The 22,297-nt window shown below is 45.3% G+C and overlaps 1 protein-coding gene across 1 annotated transcript in view; it reads right to left on the bottom strand.

Annotated features, from left to right (window-relative positions):
• Positions 1–21,958, bottom strand: part of EHF (ETS homologous factor) — a 36,097-nt gene extending 14,139 nt beyond the window's left edge. Inside the window, exons 1-2 of the mRNA XM_003781227.3 lie at positions 21,868–21,958; positions 2,015–2,114 (exon numbers count right to left, since the gene is read on the bottom strand). Of these exons, the coding sequence (XP_003781275.2) occupies positions 2,015–2,111 (97 nt within the window). The 5' untranslated portion in view covers positions 2,112–2,114; positions 21,868–21,958. The remainder of the gene's footprint in view (positions 1–2,014; positions 2,115–21,867) is intronic.
• Positions 21,959–22,297: the final 339 nt, after the last annotated feature.

Here is a 22,297-nt window from a genome sequence, read left to right as displayed (position 1 = left end):
TCATGAGCAAAGAAAAGCAGCCCTAAACCCTTGCTTGGGCCCTAAAGACGAAGCTGATAGTTGGGGTTGGGGGGGAGGGGCAAAGGTTGGAAAAAATCTAGTCCCAAAGCTGAATTATATAGAAACACAAATACACAAACACACAGAGCTTGGACCAGATGCTACCATTTCTCCCAAGTCTTTGGTGTCTCACTAATACAGCTGTTCAGGATGGGACATATTTTTTGTGGTCCCCCCAAATGTTGGATCTCTTTTTTCCCCAAGACAATTATGTTGCCATGACAGTACAGCTCTGGGTTTAGTTACAAGTGGCAACAACTTTCACTAACTCAACAACAGGTCTAGAATAATCTCTATACGATGTGAGGAAGTTCCTGATATTGCATCCTGTTCACACTTGGGAGAATTTGAGAATTTTGCCTAAAGTTGCTCGAGGAGACTTTTAGCAGGCAGAAAAGGCACCAGCTTCCTCAAGCCTTAGGGGAAACACTGAAAATCCTGAGTTCACATTTTCTGTCATTTAACTGACTTCCTTTCCTCCTTCAGTCTTGTTCAACAGCTGGGCCTTCTTTGGGGCCTCTGGAACTTAATGAGTAAAAGCAGCACCTAAATTCTACTCCCTGCTAGGCACATTTTCCCAGTTTTTTCTGAAGCAAAGAGGAGGAATGCTGCCTTCATCAAGGGTCCAGGGGCCTGGGGTTGCCACAGACTTCTTCCTCTGTTTGGAATCCTCCTTCTGAGTCCCTACAGGGGGTCTGAGGCACACAACAGGAAAGGTAACTGCCCCCAAAAGGAAGCATTGTGGGGGGACAAGAGATGGAATAAGGGAAGGTCTCCTGGTCACACTTCCAAACACGTTTGCCTGGGATTACAAAATAAAAGAGGTGGAACTGTGCGTGGATCAGCGCTTGTTGGAGAGTATAATCCTCCCGTGACCCTCCCGCTCCTGCTCTGACTCTGATCACCACCAGGCATTTCCATGTTGCAAGGCAAGCAAGAGCAGCAGCGTCTCTGGCAGGGGCACTGGCAGGAAGCATGGAGTGGGATTAGGCCCAGAGCGCCAGAGACCCGCCGCCTTTAGAGGCATGGCGGTCTGCCTGCACTGGACGCCTTCACAAGGCCCCTGATTCACCAGCAACTTAATTCAGTTCAGCTTTACAGTAAGCGCCAGGCTTGATTCCCAAACCCTGCATAAGCCCCACTGTCAGATCCCTCCTCTTCTCATCAGCAAGTGGGAGATTAAAGCCCTACAGGAAAACACCTGTTCTCCCAACAAATATCTTCTCCCTTGCAAAGGGAGGCCACTGGAAGATGAAATAGAAAAGTTAGGACCCTATATCCACCTCCTCCATAACCTCCATGCACACACACATTCCTCTCTCTCCTATCCCAGAAAAACATTGTTAAAAGCTACAACAGAGGCTGGTTGTGGTGAATGCTTATAATCCTCGCACTCTGGGAGGCCGAGACAGTAGGCTCCCTTGAGTTCAGGAGTTGAAGACCAGTCTGAGTAAGAGTGAGACATCTGTCTCTACTCAAAATAGAAAAATTAGCTGGGGACTTGTGGCAGGTGCCTGTAGTTCCAGCTGCTCAGGACGCTGAGGCAGTAGGATTACTTGAACCCAGGATGTTGAGGTTGCTATGAGTTAGGCTGGGGCCCTGGCACGCTTCCTAGAGCAACAGAGACTCTGTGTCAAAAACAAAAAGCTTTAACAGGCAACCTTCCCTTTGGCCCTCTCTACTTTCCCCCTCCCCCAACCAACACACCACCAGGCTCCAACCTGGAACCTTGAATTTGGGGAGGAGATGATAAAGTATCTCAAACGGGGTTTTGTCTGGAGCCCTGGGGAGCCAGAGGGAACTCCAGCATTAGGAGTTTTCTCCATTCCCCCTGGTCCCATGTCATCTGCTGAATCAAACCTGTATTTTTCAAATGTTCAGTCAGGAGAGAAATTAAGGCAAAGCAAGTCCCCCACAGCTGGGCAGTGATGCCCACATGCACTTGGCCCCTTACCATTGCACGTGGAGTAGCCATCGGTCCAGGTTGGCTGCTGGTGAAGGAGGTTGTTGCTGGGGTTGATATTCATTACACCACTTCCTTCCAGAATCATGATCTGTAAGGGAATCATGTAGCCCATTTAGTCAGTGCATCTTGGACAGACATCATTCGAGAGTGCAGATTATAGAGTTAGATTTAAGAAGAGAAAAAAATTAAAAGAATGTGTCCTTCTACTCATTGCCTGCCACCCACTGTCACAGCCTTTTCAGTAAAAGCAAAACTCAACAGCAATTAAAAATTTCCAGGTCCAATTTTCATATGTATGAGGCAAGTTTTTACAGCCACCCATTCATAAATGAATAATCTCTGATCAGGAATGAAGCAGGAAGAAAATTCAATACCTGCTCCCAGGGCAAGGCTGGCCAACAGCCAAGTTGCTTTTTTTTTTTTTTTTTTTTTAACAAAAGTGAAAATGCCAAAGAGATTTTGTTTAGAGTGCAATTTCAATCAATGAAACTCTGAGCTGGTGGTGGCACAGCCCCAGCCCCTGCGCACGACTGATTGAAATCACACCTGGGCACCCAGGAACAAGTTCCTTCAGCCCGGGATGGGCTGATCATCAGAACACCTCCGTCCTATTCCAATAGAGCTCCCCAAAGATTTAGCTTTGTGATAACATCGGGAATCAATGGGTTTCTTTGACAGACACTGCCCCTTTCTGGTAAAGAAAATGAAATTTTTCCACTCTGACTAGCTATGACTAGCTTTTCTTCCATTAGCGACCTGGAGAATTCAAAGACTTGGAAGCTGGCCTCAGAGTGGCTTCCCCGGAGGACACGATCATTTTCTCAGGGAAGAGTCCAAGAGACGAGCTTTCTCCTCTGAGCCTATTTGGATATTTTTTTTTTTATAACAATGTAAACATTTTACCTTTAGAAATATTCCTTTCAATAGTTCAGTCTTTGTCGCGTCCCTGCCCCCAAGCTGGGCACCCTCCACATTTCTGACCAGAGCCCTCGCTGTGTGTTCAATCATTCAAAGGAAGAACAGTCTGTTTCTAGAAGGCTATTGGGCAGTGCCCAGGGGCTGTAAAAGTAACTTGCTCTTTATAAAATGCTGGGGCGGGGAAAGGAATTTAGCTTGATAAGAGAAAGTCATGGAAAATTTTCTGCCTGTTGTGTGGAAATCTTGCATTCTCAAGTGTCACCAACGTCCCCAGGATTGAAATTGGCCTCCCAGAGTAGTTCTAGGCCTTGACACTCCTTCCTCAAATTTAGCTGCCACTGTTCTGGTTCTGTGCACAGCATGAGGAAGGGACACAGGGGGTCTGAGAAAGGAATAAAATTGTGTTCCTATATTTATTTATTCAACAAATATTTATCAGCCCCCAAATGGGGCTGGGTGCTATTCTAGGTCCCTGGATAGAGTCGTGATTAAGGGTTGAAATAAGCCAGATAAAAACATATGCGACGATTGTCATCATCACCATCGCTGTTGCTTTGTAAATAACTGGATCTGAATCTAGCTTAAGCAGAAGGTGGAGAGGGGAGGACAGGGTAGGAATAATAGTGAAGAGATCATGGCGGGGAAGATAGCCGAGTTGGACTCATATCCAGAGGAGCTCTGAAGCCAGAAGAGGTGGGGTCGTTTCCATACTGTCCCACTTACTAACTCAGACAAGTTACATAACCTCTCTGAACCCCAATTTCCTGATATGCAAAATGCACCTAAACACACACAGCCTGCACATTGGTTGATGATCAAATGAGTTTCTCTCCCCAGAACACAGCTGCATGTCAGCTGTTACGACCAGGAAACTCTCTACCTCCCATGATCGGGTTCAGGGCCCCAGTCTCCCCATTCAAAAATTTAAAGAAGATGATTACACCGATTCCTAAGTTCCTTTCCAGAAACTTCTTTGATTCTCACCCTGAGAGAAGGAAAACCAACTTGAGTCAAACCTTTTCTTTCTTTTTCTCCGTAACTGGGCATTTTCCCATCCAGCTTTGTAGAGCAATTGCCCTAAAGCTAAGAAATCAGACTGGGGACTTCAAGGCAAAGGAAAACCTCCAAGTACCCAGAGGGGGTGGCTGGGGAAGGGGGGGGGAGGGCCCAGTCTCTTGTTTGCTCAAGGCTGGGCTTGTTCCTTGCCAGCATTTGCTCAACCACAAGCATGGAAAGGTTACTGTTTAACCCTGAGAGGGCTGAAGCTCAGAGCCCCAGTGGATTTGCATGGAGGGATTGGCCCTCCAGGCTAGGGGAGGCCAGGCAAGAAAAAGCTCCCCTAAAATTCTTCCACAAGGACTTGCCTGGAGACTGTTTCAAAGTGGTCATTTCGGTAGGCGAGTCTTGCTTCGGCCAACTCTAACCACTCCCTCAGCTGTGGGTTTTTGTTCACAGCTTCTCAATAAACAGAAAAGCAGGGTGGCGCGGGGCTGGGCACCAGGCTTTGGAGCTGAGGAGAGATGGGATCAGGTCCCACGTCCCCTGCTTCAATAGGGAAGATCCTGAGAAAACTCCTGGTCTGTCCACCAGAAGCTTTCGGACCCTCACTTTCTGCACCTGACAAATGGGCACAGCCTCCAACTCAAAGGGCTGTGAGAATCAAATGAGGTCATGTACACTGAGAACTTAGCAGGTAGCAAAAAAAGAATTCAGTAAATGTCTCAGAACCACAGTGGGCCAGTTCCCCATAGGTACTGAGTGCCCACAAGCCCCTTTCCTTGGAGCAGACGTCTTTCTCACCATGACCTTCTGCAGGCATCCAGAACTACTCCCAACCCCCCAGAGACCTTCAGGACTCCAGGGTCACAGCTGCCTGTCACCTCCACCCCCTCCCCAGAGCTGGCCTGTGTGTGCACGGCTCGGCTTTCTGCTGGCGCCCCCCCTTTCAAGGGAAGGCAGCCAGCATGCCGAGGTGCCCTTTTTTACAGGGCACATTAAATGGTTATCACTCATAAAAGCGCTTGTGTGGCTTATTTGTGAGTCAGAGTTCACTACAGCTTACCTGGCTGTGAGCAAAGGTGTCCAACCCCACAGGGAGCTGCGGAGAGAGCTGGCCCCACCATGGTCACACAAGGCCCTGGGCTAGTTTAGCTGAAAAGCCTTTGGCTAAGTCCTACACCCCCCTGAGGCCCAGTTTTTCAGGTGTCAGATGAGGACATTTATTTGTCCCCAACAATCTCATAGGACTGTTGAGTACTGAGACAGAATTAGATAATGGATAATAAATGTGCCTTGAGAACTGTAAAGAAGAAAAAAAAGTCTTATTATAAATTCACTCACAGCCACATATATGAATATAGACTTTCTATGGCTTATAGCAATTGCTTTCTGGGGTATAAAAATTGTTTCTTTTAATTAAGAAGTAATGAATATGTTCAGTGAATGTTCTCCCAGCTCTTACTTTACCTTCGGTGTAGCTTCATTATTTCCTTTACAAAAAAGTATCAAATATGTGGAGTAATAGAGACGTAGGAATCTGATAGGCCTGGGTTAGAATCCAAGCCCCAAGTTTCGGCTGTGTGACCTTGAGCAGGTTAACCATTCTGAGCCTCAATTTCTTCACTGGCTTAAAAATGGGAGGGTCAGGGAGGGTGGAGGGGGCAATAATGATTTTCTCTAAGCCTAAAGGCTGTTATAAAGGATAAATAATGGGTTGAAAGGTGTCTTGTCCAGCACCTAGCATGCCTGGCTTCAGTAAAAATCAGTTTCCTTTCCTTCCTTTAAACATTAGTTCTCAAGGTGTTCCTATAACACATTTTACTTCTTCCAGGACTAGGTCCTCAATTCAGAGCCTACGTGAGAAAGAGTCCACCCAGCGAGTCCGAAAGAAGCTGGAAAAGGACTTACCTCTCCCCATCTTTATCTGGCCAGGGAGGTGGGAGCAGGGGTGCAATGCGGGCAAGGTGACCCTCAGCCTGCCCGGGTAATGGTTAAAAGCAGAGTTTCTCGACATCCCCACAATGAAATCTGGACAATTCTTTGTGCTACGGGGGCTGCCCTGAGCATTGTAGGAGGCCTACATCCCAGGCCTCTAGATGCCAGTAGCACATCCCCGCTCCATGTCTACCAGGGCAAAATCACCCCGGTTGAAACACAGGGGTGTTAAAAGCAAAGCCTGTAGAGGGAGACAACTTGATCTTTGCTTTTACTGTGATGACAGGCGTAGGCTGTCCCTTAGCCTTTCTGAGATGCCATTTCCTCCCCTGGGAAACAGGCATGCAACCCAGGGGATTGCTGGAGAATCAAACAAACGAGGGGGCCTCAGAAGTGGCAGCACGGTGCCTGGTACACACGGAGTAACTGCCCAGTCAGTGGAAGTCACCCTTGTTTCTTCCCGGGTGGCGTGTATTCTGGGAAGATAGCATAAATTATTACTTGGGCGGTTAAAAACTGCACATATACAAGACCAAGCACTGTGGCTCACGCCTATAACCCTAGCACTTTGGGAGGCAGAGGCAGGAGGATTGCTTGAGTCTAGAAGTTCAAGCCTGAGCAACATAGTGAGACTCCATCTCTACCAAGAATTAAAAAAGTATCCAGGCATGGTGGTAAATGCCTGTGGTCTCAGCTACTTGGGAGGCTGAAACAGGAGGATCATTTGAGCCCAGAAGTTTGAAGTTAAGTGAGCTATGATCATGTCACTGCACTCTCCCTGGGCACCACAGTGAGACCTTTTCTCTCTCAAAATAAAGAATAAAAAAACCCTGCTCATATACAAAGAAAAACCGTAAATTTTATTTCAAACCATAAGAGTGAAGTGAAATGTAGATTACCCAGAGATTGTTTTTTTGTTTTTGTTTTTTGTATATATTCTCTTATCCTCTTCATGGGTAGGAACAACTAGAGAAAACTGTATTTGATTCAGTGAACCCACTTATTGTCCAGACTTTCTCTTAACCCCAAATTTGCCCCTTTGTGCATAAGTCTGTAAGACTAATGCTTGGGGACAGAAGTTTTCTCTGTATTTGAAACTGGGAAACCCTACATGCTACCCAGCAGACTGAAGCACAAATACACAAAGCCAGGCTTCTTGCCAGGACCTGTTAGCCTTAGGTGGCGACTCCCTTACAAATGATGTTCCACTAGTTCCCCTAAAAGTCATGGTCCAATAGGGTTTGGCCAATATGAAACTCAGTTTGGCAGCGAGAAACCACTGTTCTGTGCCGAATTAGCCACAGTCTGAGTCATGGCAAGACAAATGGGCTGCTCTCTGCTTCTCACTTTTTAAATGGGTGGTTTCAGGTACACAACGAACTCCCACTGAGCTCGGAGTTGCTGAGAAATGGGACCACTTGTGTGCCAGCCAGACACAGAGACAGCCCACACCCTCTGTGCCCTCCCTCTCCAGGGCTTCATCACAGGCTTGCTTCCCTCCCAGAGCAGTGCCACCCTGACCACCATGCACAGGAGGGGCCAATGAGGAGATCGGAAAGAGGGGGCACAGAGCCCTCGACTTGACCCTGAAGTTTAAAAGACTCTCCTATTTTGGCTGCTAGTCAGTGGCACATTTGTGCATAGGAGAGGATGAGGCCTAGCCACAGAGACTGAATCCCACTGAAATCTGAGTTGAAAGGACACTTTGAAAGTTGTGAGGGCCTTCAAATTCAGCCAAGGAAGAAAGGAAGGAGGGAGGGATGGAGGGAAGGAAGGAAGGGAGGGAGGGAGGGAGGACCGGACTAAGGGCTCATGACCTAAACAGAAAGGGTTGAAAATCTGCTGCCACCCTTTGGCTGGCTGTGATGACCTGGGGGAATTTCTTTTTTATTTTTTTTTAAAGACTCTGTCTCACTTTATTGCCCTCGATAGAGTGCTGTGGTGTCACAGCTCACAGCAACCTCCAGCTCTTGGGCTTAGGCAATGCTCTTGCCTTAGCCTCCCGAGTAGCTGAGACCACAAGTGCCTGCCACAACACCTGGCTATTTTTTTGTTGCAGTTTGGCTGGGGCTGGGTTTGAACCCCCCCACCCTCAGTATATGGAGCTAGCATCCTACTCTTTGAGCCACAGGTGCCACCCAACCTGGGGGAATTTCTATCCTCTCTATAGCCTCAGTTTCCCCATATAACAAAAAGTAGAAAACCCAGGGTTTTTTTTACATCAGTGAAAGCTGATGTCAGGTTCGTGAGGATGTTTGCAAAGGCCTTATCATATTTTCTCACGTGTGGCAAGTACCTCATTAATATCAGCTCTTATTGTAGGGTCTCTTTAAGCTGTGCTGCTTGGCTTGGGACATTCTTGGGGTACACATAGACTCCTAAGGGCCTGGATAGTGTAGTGTGTGGGAGCCTCAGGCTCTGGAGTCAGATGGCCATAGTTCAAATCCTGGCTTTCCCAATTTATGAACAGGGCAAGCTTGGCCAGTTATTTAATGTTTCTAGACCTCAGTTTCTTCATCTATAAAATGGGGGTGACATGAAAAATATTGAAAGACAAAATGAAGTGATACCTGTGAAAAGCTTAGGAAAGCATGACACACTGTAAGTACTTGATAAATGTCAGCTGGCGTTCGTAACAATAATAGTTGTTGTTATTATTTTATGGAAACTCCAAGGAGGAAATTAAGGACCAAGTTCATTTTAGATGAAGCCTCAAACCTCTCTCATCTGCACAATATTCTCTAATTCCAGCTGGGTGGCATGAGATGTCCTGCTTCCCTGCTCCCCGTTCTGGGTGACACTGTGTGGATGCATCATTACAGCTGCACTATGAACAGTGGGCCTCACCGGGCCCCTCTGGCACAGTTTTTGCCCAGAGGTCTGAAAGCCACCCTTCCTGCTCCCCTCCCTCTCACCAGATACACTGCCACAGGCTATTAAGAGTGATAGCACATACACCCTGAAGCTCTGGCTTCCCCCAGGGTTTTCACTCCCACACACCATGGCTAGTTGGCAGGGGTGGCGGAAAGAGGCAGGTCTAACATGTGAGATCCTGGCAGAGCACGGCCAAAGGGTTTCTCTATCCTGACAGTCCCTCAGCACAGGGAATGTTCAATTACCTCACAGAAGAGGAGCCGGGATTGGAGCTAACAGGGGTGGGAAAGCAAGGGGAAGAACCCCTGGGACTCTGGCAGGGAGCTGGAGCTACAAATTCCCAAATCCAGGAAGCTCTGTTGGGCCTCAAGACTCCTAAAAAGGCCAAAGACTCCACTGGCCTCTCTTCTTTTTTTTTTTTTTTTTTTTTTTTTTGGCTGGAGCTGGGTTTGAACCCACCACCTCTAGCATATGGGGCCGGCGCCCTACTCCTTTGAACCACAGGCACCACCCTGGCCTCTCTTCTTAAATGTAAAGACACATTTAAGAAGACTGGCTGTCTCCTGGGACAGACCAAGACAGCCAGTCTCAGGCCAGCTTAATAGGAAGGACGTCTTTCTTTTGCTCAATTGCAGAACTACTGAGACCCAGAATTGAGTGCTCTAAAAACAATAATAATAACTTTACTATAGTAACTAGGACTTATGGAACACTCAGAATGTGCCAGCTCTGTGCTGCTATCATAATTATAAGCACATTATCTCAGTTGATGCTCCCAACATCTCTAAAAACGCATTATGTCATTTAATAGATGGCTAATCTGGGCTCAGAGGAGTTAGGCAACTTATTCAAGGTCACACAGCTTAGCAAGAATTGGAGGAAAAAGAGAATTTAAACTCAGGCTGTCTCACAGTAAACTCTAGGAAATTAGATACTCTCTGCTGAGAAGGGGATGTTTTGCCAAAGAAGAAATCATCTCTCAACTCATCCTCATGCAACTCCCATTCCACACATGGTTACAACATTCTCTCTGTGCTTTCTGCTGCCTCACACCTTTATCAGGCTTATAGACAAACATATATTATATGCACGTACATGCATACGTGTGTGTAAATATTCAGATATGGGCATATACACATACATCTGTATATAACATAAATACCACCCCTATGGCTCAATAAATACAGTTATTTTCTTTATATTCAGGAAATAGACTGGTCCATAATTATTTGTGCTTTACCTGAATTTACACAGGCTAAAAGGCATAATTTGCTCCTGCTGCAAGGGTGAAGGTGCGTTGAGAGTACCATGGTCACAGAGCAGATCTGAGCAGGGAATGTATCGGCATTCTCTGTCCCCGGCTCCAGGGAATTGAAGTTCAAGGCCATGGTCTGCCTTCTCAGCACCCTTATTCATTCAAGCACATCATCCCCAAAGCACCACAAAACCGGCTGCCACACGGGCATTTCTGGTCCTCAAGCAATTAGGCCTTTTAATTACTTTTGCGATGACAGTGATATCCAGACCATTCTCCATCCATAATCGAAGTTACCAGCAGGTGAATTCACAGCATTTGCCCTAAGGATGTTGCAACAGCTTTCTGACTTCCTGTTTCTATATGACTGTTTTTTCAAAGGACTACTCCCAAGTAGGAGAAAAGAAAATTTTTGCACATGTGAAATGCAACTAAATATAATACAGGCAATAATTTGTGTGTGTGTGTGTGTGTGTGTGTGTGTGTGTGTTTTAACAAATGAATCAAAATGTGAATCAAGCTTGGGGAATGTATTTGATTCGCTTGGGATTACATCATAGGTAATTTCACAATTTTCCTAACGTGCTTTGAAACAGACCTTTTTTATATTCCCAGAGGCAACATCTGAAGTATTATTCCTGGAGTTTCAAGCTTTTTTATGACCAATAATTTAGTTTTGGGAGGCCAAGTCTGGGCCCATTACAGGCACACCTTATTGACTGGGAGCCATTTCGAAATATACATATTACACCGATCCTTATCGATCTCGGTGCCAGACCCAGACAAGACGGCACATACTGACAGAGGCAGGCACCAAAGTTGATCAAAAGACAAGATTGCCTTAGAAACCCCTGGACCTTTGTCAATCCCATTCAGATACACAAACTAAGAATAGGGCAAGCTTTGAGTCTTAAAAGGGCACAGAGCCCTTTGAGACCTCAGTTGAAGCTGTGGCTCCCACCTCCTACCAAAACTGTACACCCTCCTCCAGGAGTGCACGTCTTCAGTGGGCTATATTATTTGCCAACCTGAAATAAAGTTAAGTCCTAATGCCCAGTACTGCCAAGTTTTTTAATTCAACAATGTTTGGCTACTGAAAACCCAGACCTCTGAGTCTGAATCTGCCTTTCTAGGAAGATTCAGATGCTGTCCTACCCAGCGGGACTCTGAATAAGGATCCCACTTCCAAAATAACAGTAGCTCCTTGCAAAGTCGTCCATGCTCATCCCCCCTCCTGCAGAGGGACCCTCCCAACCCATTCTGGCATCTGGGAATAACTGATCTTGAAAAGAATTACAACCAGACTTAAAAGCAGAACTGATCCTCTTCTCTCCAGCAACCCTATGCCCTTGCCTTCCCCGAAAACTCTCACTAAGACGCAGAGTTGGCAGACAGGAAAATGCTCCTGAGTTTCACAAAGCGGCCTCAGCCAAAACCAACCTCCACTCAGGGCAGGATAAAGCAGTCGGTTGTCTGCATGGCTGAACGTCTCTCCCCCAGACAAGGGCGTGTTTATGTGTGGAGGGTTAGGAGCAGGTTGTTAACATAAAACCCACCGTAAACAGAGCTGTTAATTCAGTTGCTGGCAGGGGCTTCTGTTATCTTCTGAATACCTCCCAGAGGGTATAAGCCCTACCTTTTCATTTGAGTTGGCAGCAGAGTTATTTTTTTGCACCTGTTGCTCTGCTCCGATAACAACACAGTTAAGCATTGATTTGTTGGAAAATAAACAGAAAAAAGCAAAGAAAGGCATCTGCCCAAACAGCCTGAGCTGGTTTGACTGAACGTTCATGCCAATTTGTTTTCCGTATAAAACCCAAAGAAAATCCTGAGCTTTCAGTTTGGATGCTACTACCCTTGCCTCCCTCAGAATAAAAGGAGGTATCAGATAGCCAGTGGGGAGCCGACAGGGCCAGAACGCCAGAAGATATTGTACTTTTCCATTGGTTGATTCTGCGAGGGCACTGAGGGGTGTCCAAGGTCTTCAAAGTGACATGGCCAGACTCCAGCCAGCCTGGGCTCAGATCATGAATCAGATTAACAAGGGCAGAGAAAGGGCTGCTGGGATACGATCGAAACCCAGCCCTCACTCTCTTCCAAATGGTTGACTTCCGAAAGTCAATATGCTTTAGGGAATAGGTGTGGCCTACAGGTTGCCTCCTGAAGTGGAGGCTTAGCACACCCGAATCTCAGTCCAGCCTCTCCTGCAAATATCCTATGTGCAGCCCCAGACAGAGAGCATAATTTAAAACTCCCCATCCCTAGATCATAGTTTTACTGTCACAGAAATGAGGCCAAACCTACCTCAAAGGCCAACTGTATAGACTCCCTTATGTCCTATCAAAGGATTTGAGGTCCCAGATCCCAAATGGAAAGGGCATGAGATATTGAAGCTCTGATTTCTTCCTTAATCCAAGCATCGTCACTGTCATTTCTCATTAGTTTGTCGATGTCATATGATGAGCTAAGGCCAACAGGGGCCACAAAGAGCTAAACAAATCATTCACCTGGAGGTCATGAACAACACTCATTAAGCAATGGCATCATCGTCCAGCCTTCAATATGCATAGTTAGAGGAAGCTCTCAATATATCTTTTCAAGCTTTGGAGAAGAAAGCACAGTCATGGGCAACACACAACGCTCCCTAGGATGACCACCTTTCCCAGCCCTCTCTGGGCCATGGGCATTCATCACCACCATCACCTAATGGAGGCTGGGAGTCACGGCAATGGGGAAGACCTCAGAAACTTTATTGTTTCTCAAGAAGCACTAAGAACAGGGTATTCCAACAAAGCAGGGATATGGCTGGCTGAGCACTCCCAAGCATTCCTGTCATAAGCAGGGCGGGGAGTGGAGTGCCTCAGAACAAAATCGGGCAGCAGAAAAATAAAAGATTTAACAACACCCTTTGTTGACTGAAAAATAAATAAGACCAACTGGGCAGGAATGTAGCAGGGGTGGAGGGAGACAAGGGGTGGGGAGTGGAGCCAGGGAGGGGTCGAGATGGCCTAAGACAATGGATTTGACCATTTGAAGAGTCAAATTTCCTCCCAGGAAAAGACTAGGAGGTTCAAGCCAAGGAAAGATCAACAACCTCCAATTCGGAATCTCACAGCCTGTGTAATTACAAAACAACAAAACCTATGACTGTGATGATAGTTCATACTTCCGGAGTGTTTACAATGTGCTGGGCTTGACATGAATTATCTCATTTAATCCTTGTAATAGCACCAAACATCAGGACTAATGTTATCCCCATTTCACAGATGAGAAGGCCCAGAGAAGTTGAGTAACTCACCCAACTAGATACAGAGCTAGTAAGTGCACTGGCTATATTATAATAAATGTATTAGGGGCGGGGTGGGAAAAACAACACTCATCTTTGCAGCTCCAAAAACGGATCCTTGTGTTTCGAAAAAGGAGGAGGAGGATGTCTCTTAAGATATCATACTTTTAATTTGAAAGTGGAGGTTCTTTAAGTATAGTTCTCAGAACTTTCTCCCCAGAGTGGGAATTGGAGACACATTGATCATCCTTGGGCCCTAATGTTGCATACACAAGTTCTCCCTGAGCATGCACCAGTCAGAGGCTACAGAAATACCAGTTCACAGCCACTCAAATCTATCTGTCAAAACTTCCGTCTGACCTCCTGTTGAAAACCCCAGATTGACTCAGGGGTTGAGACTGGCAGCCTGAAACCACCTGCTACTTATTAGCCAGATAAAAGAGCAGCAATAACAAGAAGAAAAAAAAAGTGTTCAAAAATGAAGGGGGAATGAGGGCTCCTGTGGAAGAGCGCCGGAACTCTGAGCCATCAGAGATTGGTCCTGACGAGGGGCCTGCTTACACTATGGACATCACACTGATGAGAGAGATACCACGGGTGTGTCATTGGGGGAGCCTGGATCTCACCACTCAGAAACAGATCTGGCAAAATTCTTCCTTTCTTCCACCATCACCAGGTCCACAATCCTGTTCCAAACATTGGAACGTTTTTTTAAAATGTATCCCTAAAATACAGACAAATCCTCATAAGACTTAGTTCATTATCATCTTTGCACCTTAAGAAGCAAATGGCATCTGAATATTCTCACAAATTAGAGGGTCTCTTCTTTAGAAGAAGCAGAGTTTTCTTTTTCTACAAATGATAATTAAGTGACAGTAGGCCAAAAAAGCCTTTTCAGTGCCTTTCTACAAGAACACTAACCTCTCAGCACAGATCTAATTTTCCCTTCCAGAACAGACTTTATTCTGTTTCTTCCAGCTCACTGGTATACACAGCAAGCCCTCTGAAAAACAGAAAATGAAAACCCCATCAGTAAGGCAAGCAACTCTCTGCCAGAAAGGTTGCTCAAGGAATTAAACCCCCCTTCCAGCGGACTACTCAACCAGTCTTCTAGTTGTTTGAAGGAGACCTTTGGAGATCAACCAAAGCTATAAAACTCACCAACTCAAAAAATGACACCTTCATCCCCCTACCACCACAGACTTCATCTTCCTAGCAGAGGTGGCAAAGATGAGACACTCAAGAAATGAACAAGGGGCTCTCTGCAGCAGCATCTCACGTTCAAACTACTTGACTACATCCAGAGGAGGGACTGGGCTACGTCATTTGCAAGACTCAGTGCAAAAGGAAAATGCAGAGCCCCCTGGTCAAAACTTAGGAAGAATTTCAAGATGGCAGCAGCAGGGCATTCAACCGAGCATGGAGCCTTTCTACACATGGGTCCCTGTGTAACTACACAAGCTGCACATCTGCAACACCAGTCCTCTCCTTGGGGTCCACTCCCAACGTTGCCCTTCACCTGCATCAATGGTCTGTCACCACTGGGGAGGGAAGGGAAAGTGCTCTTTGCTGTTGGTTCTCAATGAACTACCTCCTGAGTTAGTTGGGAAGATTCAACTAAACATGACACTGACTATGCCATCACCCACCCATCTAAGCCACCTTGGCTTACAAGACAGCACTCAACAAATTTAGCTATTATTACCATAGGAGTTATTATTATTATCATTGTCACTATGCCAAAGTCCCTGCACAACTCCAAGGCTACTCATAGGCAGGAAGAGGAGGTGGGAAGAACACTGTTTTGGCAGATACTGCCTCTCCACTGATGATGTTCCAAAGTCATTTCATTAGCCCTGCGCAAAAGAATGCTGTAGATCAGGTGTTCTTAACCTTTTATCTGTACCATGGACCCATTTTGCAGTCCAGCAAGGCCTATGGGTCTCTTCTCAAAATAATGGTTTTAAATGACAAAGTGAAATATATAAGATTCGAGAGGAAATTTATATTGAAACATAATTATCAAAATGCTTTTTAAAACAAATGTGTGATACCATAACAATACCCGTGCTTCTTTGTTAACACAGCAAATAAAAATATCTGGTGCAGGTCTGATTAGATGTCAAATATTGATATTTTGACACATCTGTAACAAATGTAACACGACATGAAAATGTTTGTGATTTTTCTCGGTGAAGAAAATCAACCTAATACTACTGCAAAGTTTTGCCTGTATTCAGGTTGAAAGAAAATATTAAATTTTAGTTAGAGGTTATTGAAAATAGAAGTAATCTTTTTTCACATCTAAGTTTACAGATGCCCTGAATTCTCTCCATGGACACCAAGAGACCTTTGGACTCCAGGTTAGAAACCCTTGCTGTTTTACTAACAACAAGAACTACTTGTTCGACTCAAATAGCCTCTAGAAACCACTTTGCATGGCCAGAAACCTCATTTGGACAATTGACCAAGAGACAGACCCTGAGTGTCTAGACAAAATAAGCTAGTAGAATTTTATTTTTTCCCAAAGCCTCTACAATGCCCGAGGTTAATGTCTCAGCAGCAGTGGTCAGTAGACATCTGGAGACATCATCAAGAATTTCAGGAGTTGGGCAGCACCTATGGCTCAAAAGGGTAGGGGGCTGGTCCCATATGCCGAAGGTGGTGGGTTCAAACCCAGCCCCCGCCAAAAAAAAAAAAAAGAATTTCAGGAGTAGACAATGGCCTGCCCACCCCTGAAAGCCAGTCACGTGGCCTGGAGGAGAATCAATTTCCTCTGAGGGCCCAACATCAAGACACAAGGAAAGGAACATGCCGTGCCTACCCCAGGTCTTCCCCAGGACGTTCAAGTGTTGCGGTTTGCAGTGGGTGCACACAAGCCTCAATTCGGAGCCCCCCCTTCATATGCTTTGTTCTTCTGCCTGCTGCCAATCTTCCCCCAGTAAAAACCCGATTGCATTTCTTACCCTACGTCACAGTGAAGAACCAGCATTGATCATTTCCAAAGAGAAAAAAGAAAACCTTGAAATTTAATACCCATCAGGGACTCACTAAAAACATTCAAATTGAAGATTTACCCTCGACTTCTGTTCTACAATTACGAATTATTTACTCACAAGCTTTTGTCCAGGTGCTTTCATATTCTTTGCCTAATTTAATCTTCACAACAGGCCTGTGCAGTAGATGTTGTTAACTCTGTTTTCCAAATGAGAACACTCAGATGCTAGAACTTATATAACTCACTCCAAGTCACTCAATCACCCCGTGGGAGAGTCAAATTTGAACCCCGGTATTTGAACACTTTAGTCCAGTACTCTTTGTATAACCTCCCAGTGGCTTTCAGGCCACCAAAAAAAAAAAAAAATCAGCCTCCTGGTCGTAGTCAGAACGAATCCTTCATCAGCATTCCTCAACCCCTGGTCCTCTAGCTAGAGAAGTTAAAAGATGGCTGAAAGGTGAGCGAGGTGCACCCCGATTTTCTAAGCACCCTGATTTTCAAGACCTAGTTGAGGCAGAAGCTGAATTTAGAGTCCAATCTCAAGCCCAGTGCAAAGATAAAACAAGTCTTGTCAGTAGTCACCATGAAAACAGGGCTGAACTCCAGCCTGGGCAACAGAGTGAAACCCTAGTCAAAAAATAAAAAACACCAAATAAATTTATTGTTCTCAAGGTACAGGACTTAAAGAGAGAGAGAGAGAGAGAGAAAGAAAAAAGAAACAGAAGGAAGGAAGGAAGGAAGGAAGGAAGGAAGGAAAGAAAACTGAATATTACTCTCATTTTTAAACCTCGCTCACCTCATCCCCCAGAATGTATCATCAGCCCTACTGAGGGAATTTTTTGAAAGGTTTCTAAGAGAAAGCCTGGAATAATCTCCACGAGATGGCCATATTCTTCAAAATCTGTTGTTATGTACAAAACGTAGAAGCCTCTCTTCCTATTTCAAGAAAGACTTAACAGACTTTGGGGGGAAGTTTGCATCAGGCTGAGAAAGATTTGGCAGGAGAACTAAAACTTCTCAAAGCCCCAACAGGGCCAATAAAGGGCCCAGTCGCCAAGGTTGTTTATTGTGTGTCTCCAGTAGTAGGTGATAGGGAAGGCGCAGCTCTGACATTTTAAGTTCACCGTAATTATAATGACATCAAAGAAAGAGCTCCTGGAAAAAAAAGGTCATAAAAAAGTAAAATTATGTTGTTATGTTAAAAGACTAGGGTTAATGTGCCAGTCTTTTAGACTGAAAAGTCAAACTATTATACGAGGTATTCTGGCTTCTTTTTATTTTTGGCTTTGATTGTATCAGAAAACATGTTTTGAATGCACCTCTGCTGGTCCTATTTTAAACAAATAGGCAAGTCACCCTTCATAACGATTAAGATGCTTCTGAGCAAAGGAGTGAGGGAGGCTCTGAGGGCCAGGGTGTGCAGGAAGATTGGAGGAGGATAGATAATGCGAATCCTATGAACCAGAACAAGGGACCCAACCCCATAAAATAAACCAAAGACTGAATGTGGTTACGTGCTAGTGAAATCAGTTTTCATGGGCGTATTTTACAGGGTGTCTCTTTTAAACCAAGGTCAATTAAAACCCTGGGCACCTCTTTAAATGGGCCACCCTCCTTGACCCTCTTGCAAGCTCTGCCTGCTCCGGACACACAGCTGAGGTGCTCTGGGAACACCAGGGACCCCCAGAGGGTCTTCCTCCTGGAGAAGTGGAGCCACAACCATCCAATCTGCCCAGTAAGTCATGGGCAGGCAGTCAAGCTCTGCAGACACTATGGGTGCTGGAAAGTTTACTTTTCAGAAGGCTGCTTGAGTGTTTTATGAAGGTGTCATTAAAGTACCTGCTTGTGTATATCGACTATTCCCTGTGGTCACAACAGTCTTCTTCACCCACTTCTACACTCCCACCAGTTTGGGACACAGGAGACAAATTGGTGAGATGGGGATGCTGTCGTGGGTGTAGACTCTAGTGAAGGCTCCAGATGTCAGGTCTGAGGGTCTCCACTAGGTATATCTTTCAGCCCCAATTCTGAAGATCCTAAGAAGCCACTGGAGGGCTTCTTTCCTGCCTTGTCCTTAGAGAGTGTCTCCCACCCCATTCTCAGCTAACTAATCCTGCTGACATGCCCATCCCCTCACGCACCCTAACCCAGGCCCCATGGCCACAGAATGTGAAGGTTGAAATGGATCCCAAAGATGATTGGGTTCAAACCCTTTTGTCCAGATGAGAAAACTAAAGCCCAGAGAGGTGGAGCATGTTGTTCTTTGGGGGCTAGAAAACCAGGTCCCCTAACTGCCATTGCAAGCACGGTCCCGTATACTACCTTCCCCACGCTGTGCCCCCATCACCCAAACGCTAGAGTCTTAAATTCTTCAGGAGAGATTCTTAAAGAAATATTCTTCCCCCCCCCCACTCTGAAGTCCAATGAAGTTTTTGGCAAATAACTCTGAGGGATCTGTGGAAATTTCTACTCCAGCACATCCTAGCTTCCTAACATCAGTGCCATTTGGCTAGAAAATGTGTCTCATCCTAAGATTAGCTGCTGTAATGGGAATATCCTCCCCACTGTGGGGTTTATTTCCTGCATAGCTTAAGGGCCTAGCCTTGTAAAACCCTGTCCAATTTACATAAATGTAACAATAGTCACATATTTCTAATAAGTATATAATTGCCCATACCTTAGGACAGTGGTTCTCAAGAACCTGTGGGTCTCAACCCATAGGAACTATATTGAAGGCCCTCGGCATTAGGAAGGTTGAGAACCACTGCCTTAGGACAAATTGTATTAATGTAACTCATATAAGTAAAAATTAGATCTGAAAATGTCAAAAAAAAAATTAATTATCTACTCCCTCCTTTCAGTTATTCAGCAACAGATCTAAGAAAACCTGCACCTGGTAAGGCTGTCCTGCCTCTCACCTGGTGATCTCCACTGCAGGTTCGGCTTACCCGAGCTGAAAGCCACCGTGCTGCGTTCGGTTACCCAGTAACGAAGGCAGGGTGAGAATGCGTGGTCTCTCCACACCAAGCCTGCCATGCAGCCAACGCCTCCCGACCAGGGCCCCACCCACAACAGAAATGACTGACACTTCAATTCTACCAGAGAGGGATCTTAACAAGAGAAAAGGACTGAAATAGCAGCAAAATGGTGTCAAGGACAACCACATTCAAGCTCTGTGTTTGGTCCCTCAAAACCAAGTCACTGCTTCCCAAGTGTGTTAGCAGATTCTACCATGGTATTCTTGCTATCCATCCCATCCCATCTCCCCAGGATTCCTGTGGGGTCTTTGAAAAGTACATCTGTTTGGAAGGACATGGAGATGACTCCATCTGGAGGAAGCAAGGACTGAATGACCCCCACCCCTCCCCATGTCTGTGCCTGATGCAGCGAGGTGAAATGGGAATCTTGCACTGAGCTATCAGAAAAGCAACATGATCTAATGATCACAAGCCAGTGCTCAAATCCCCAAATTTGTGGAGGTCAAGTAGGGTAGGGGTCAGAGGAGATATGGCAGAAAGAAAACATTGCAAGATTTCAGAAAACTAAATTCTGCTTCCTTAGAAGTGAACTTTGTCCAAATGCGCTCATGTTCTCACCTGAAGTCTGATATAAGTTCCTTCTAGTTTCCAATTAGCTAATTGAATGGAATTCAGGAAACCTTTGAACGTCTCAGTTTCCATTTTGTGTCAGACCGTTGAAGAGTCAGAAAAATATTGAAAGAGGATCAGAGTAAAGTCGGTCAATTCATGGGGGCACTTTACGGTACTCACAGGTCGGGAAAGGCCACAGGCACTTCCGTTGGGAGATCATAATGTATTAGAATATTTTTAAAAATAAAAATCCAAAACAGGTTGTTTGAGTTTGACAAATAATTACTTTTAATGCACAAAAAAAGAGATGTAATTGAATAGAAGACCTTTTCGAATACACTGCCCTAGCCACACCACCTTTCAAAGGTACTGAGGAAGGCTGCCATCTCTGATGGTCAGGTAAGAGAACTCCCAGCAAAGCTGTGTCCACAAAGTGACTTCCTTTTATAATGCCTCCATAAAATATTTTGGAAACATGCAGAAGGAGAGTCTCCATTGTATTTATTATTCACTTAAGTGTGATTACTGACTTCCAAAGGACTCTTATTTCATGTTCTGTCATGGTTTTTAAGCACCATCAACCACTGTTGTTGAAATGACTTGGTCCTACGTGAGTCCATATTCTAAGAAGAGGGAACGGATGAGTTATTTCGCAGTCCTAGAATTTTAAGTCACAAAACAGAAAACAAGTGGAGTCTTGTGTAAACTCCGCGTATAGCTATTAAAGTCATTCTAAAAAGCTCTTAATGGCCCTTTCTGACACATCTCTTAACCATAAAGTTCTTCCCAATAATATGCCTTCATCTTTCCTGCTGGAAATGGATTCTTCCCTGGACCTCGGTGGAATTCGCACGCAGCCATTTGGGATCTTCCATTGCCTTTCTACACTTCGAAAGACTATGTGAGCACATCCTCACACCCACGTGAACCAAAATCCTGAATTAGACATTTCCATTAGGAAGTTTTCAGAATCCAAACACTCGCTCACTTTCTCCCAGTGTACTAAGGTCAGCGCAAATAACCAGCAGAGACACCTGTGAACTTGGACTTCAAATCTGATACTTCATCCCAACATCACACATTCACACAATGCTGGGTGTATGCTAAATCAGCCAAGACAGATGGAAAAAATGTCACTTTCTCTCCTTAATGCTGTCATTTACTAACAAGATTCATTCCCCACTGTTCCAACCCTTCTCCATGGTGTCCAGACAAAATCAAAAGAGTCCCTGTCCTAGAAGGTGTGTGTTGCTGCTGAGTCACAGCTGCCAATCTGGCCACAGTATCCCAAAAAGGAAAAAAAGGTCAGTTTGTCCTCCTGAGATATGGTGAATTCTTTTGCCAAAATTGATTTTATTTTCCTGGAGAACTCATTTTTAGGTGTTCAGGTTTCCCCAATACTCCTGTCTGCCTTGCCTCCCTGGTCACTTTCTCAGGGTCGGTGAATATGTCCTTGCTGTTTCCAGCCCTTTTCCATCACTGGATCATACTGACAATGAGCCGGCCTTTCTCCCTAGCTCCTGAGTCAGAAAAATTACCAGCAGAACACATCTCTAGAAAGCGAGGCTGTGTACTCTGAACCCCAAAAGATATTTAGCCAACCAGTTCTCTGTGGAGCTATAGCACTCACCTATCTCTAGCTACCTATTTGTTTCAGAAGAATTCAATCCAGGGAAATGATTTTGGCATAAAGATATAAGAAGACCAGAGCGCTTTTAAATTCATAGCGACTGGAAGTCCAAACAATGCAGGGAGTTAACAGGTAACGTTCAGAGTAGCCCAGCTGCCCTCCAAAATAAAATACTACTGAGAACCAGCGAAGTAAGCCCAGCAAGCTTACCTGGGTAAGCCCAGGTACAGCCAGTTTTACTTCCTGCCAGCTGCCTCCAAGACTCTGTTTTATTTTCCTCCCTCTGACTTAAGGTAGGCTTCTCTTTCCACTCAGGTGTTTGGATTTCAGATTCAAAAGAAGGTTTAAGAACTTACCTCATTTACCTAAAGATTCTGGGTGGGAAATCCAATCGCTGTGGCTAATGGAGAGAAGGCGGCCGAGAGCAACCACGCCGGCTCCTCCAGGGATGGGGAGCCTCAGGTGTTATCACGTCTCAGCCCTCATGAGAGTGGAGACAAACGCATATGACAATAATTTTTAATCATTCTTGTAGGATGTTAAGCAATAAGCCACCAACCGGGAATTCCCTAAGTCACTTCCCCCTCTTCTGATTGGCTGCCTGGCCATTTAATAAAATAAAGGATTACAAACATTGGCTCATTTGCATTTGGCCAGCTCACACGTTAGTGTTCAAACAAAACAGGTCTAACCAGGTTGCGCCTATGTCTCCAGAACAGAGAGACAATCTGTTAATGGATGAGGAATTGATTTGGTGGTGACTGTTCTTTTCAGCTCAGAGACTGT

Source organism: Otolemur garnettii, unplaced genomic scaffold (genome assembly GCF_000181295.1).
Source record: "Otolemur garnettii isolate 467f Iridium unplaced genomic scaffold, OtoGar3 scaffold00001, whole genome shotgun sequence".
NCBI classification, from domain to species: domain Eukaryota; kingdom Metazoa; phylum Chordata; class Mammalia; order Primates; family Galagidae; genus Otolemur; species Otolemur garnettii.
This window is presented reverse-complemented; position numbering and strand designations above follow the sequence as displayed.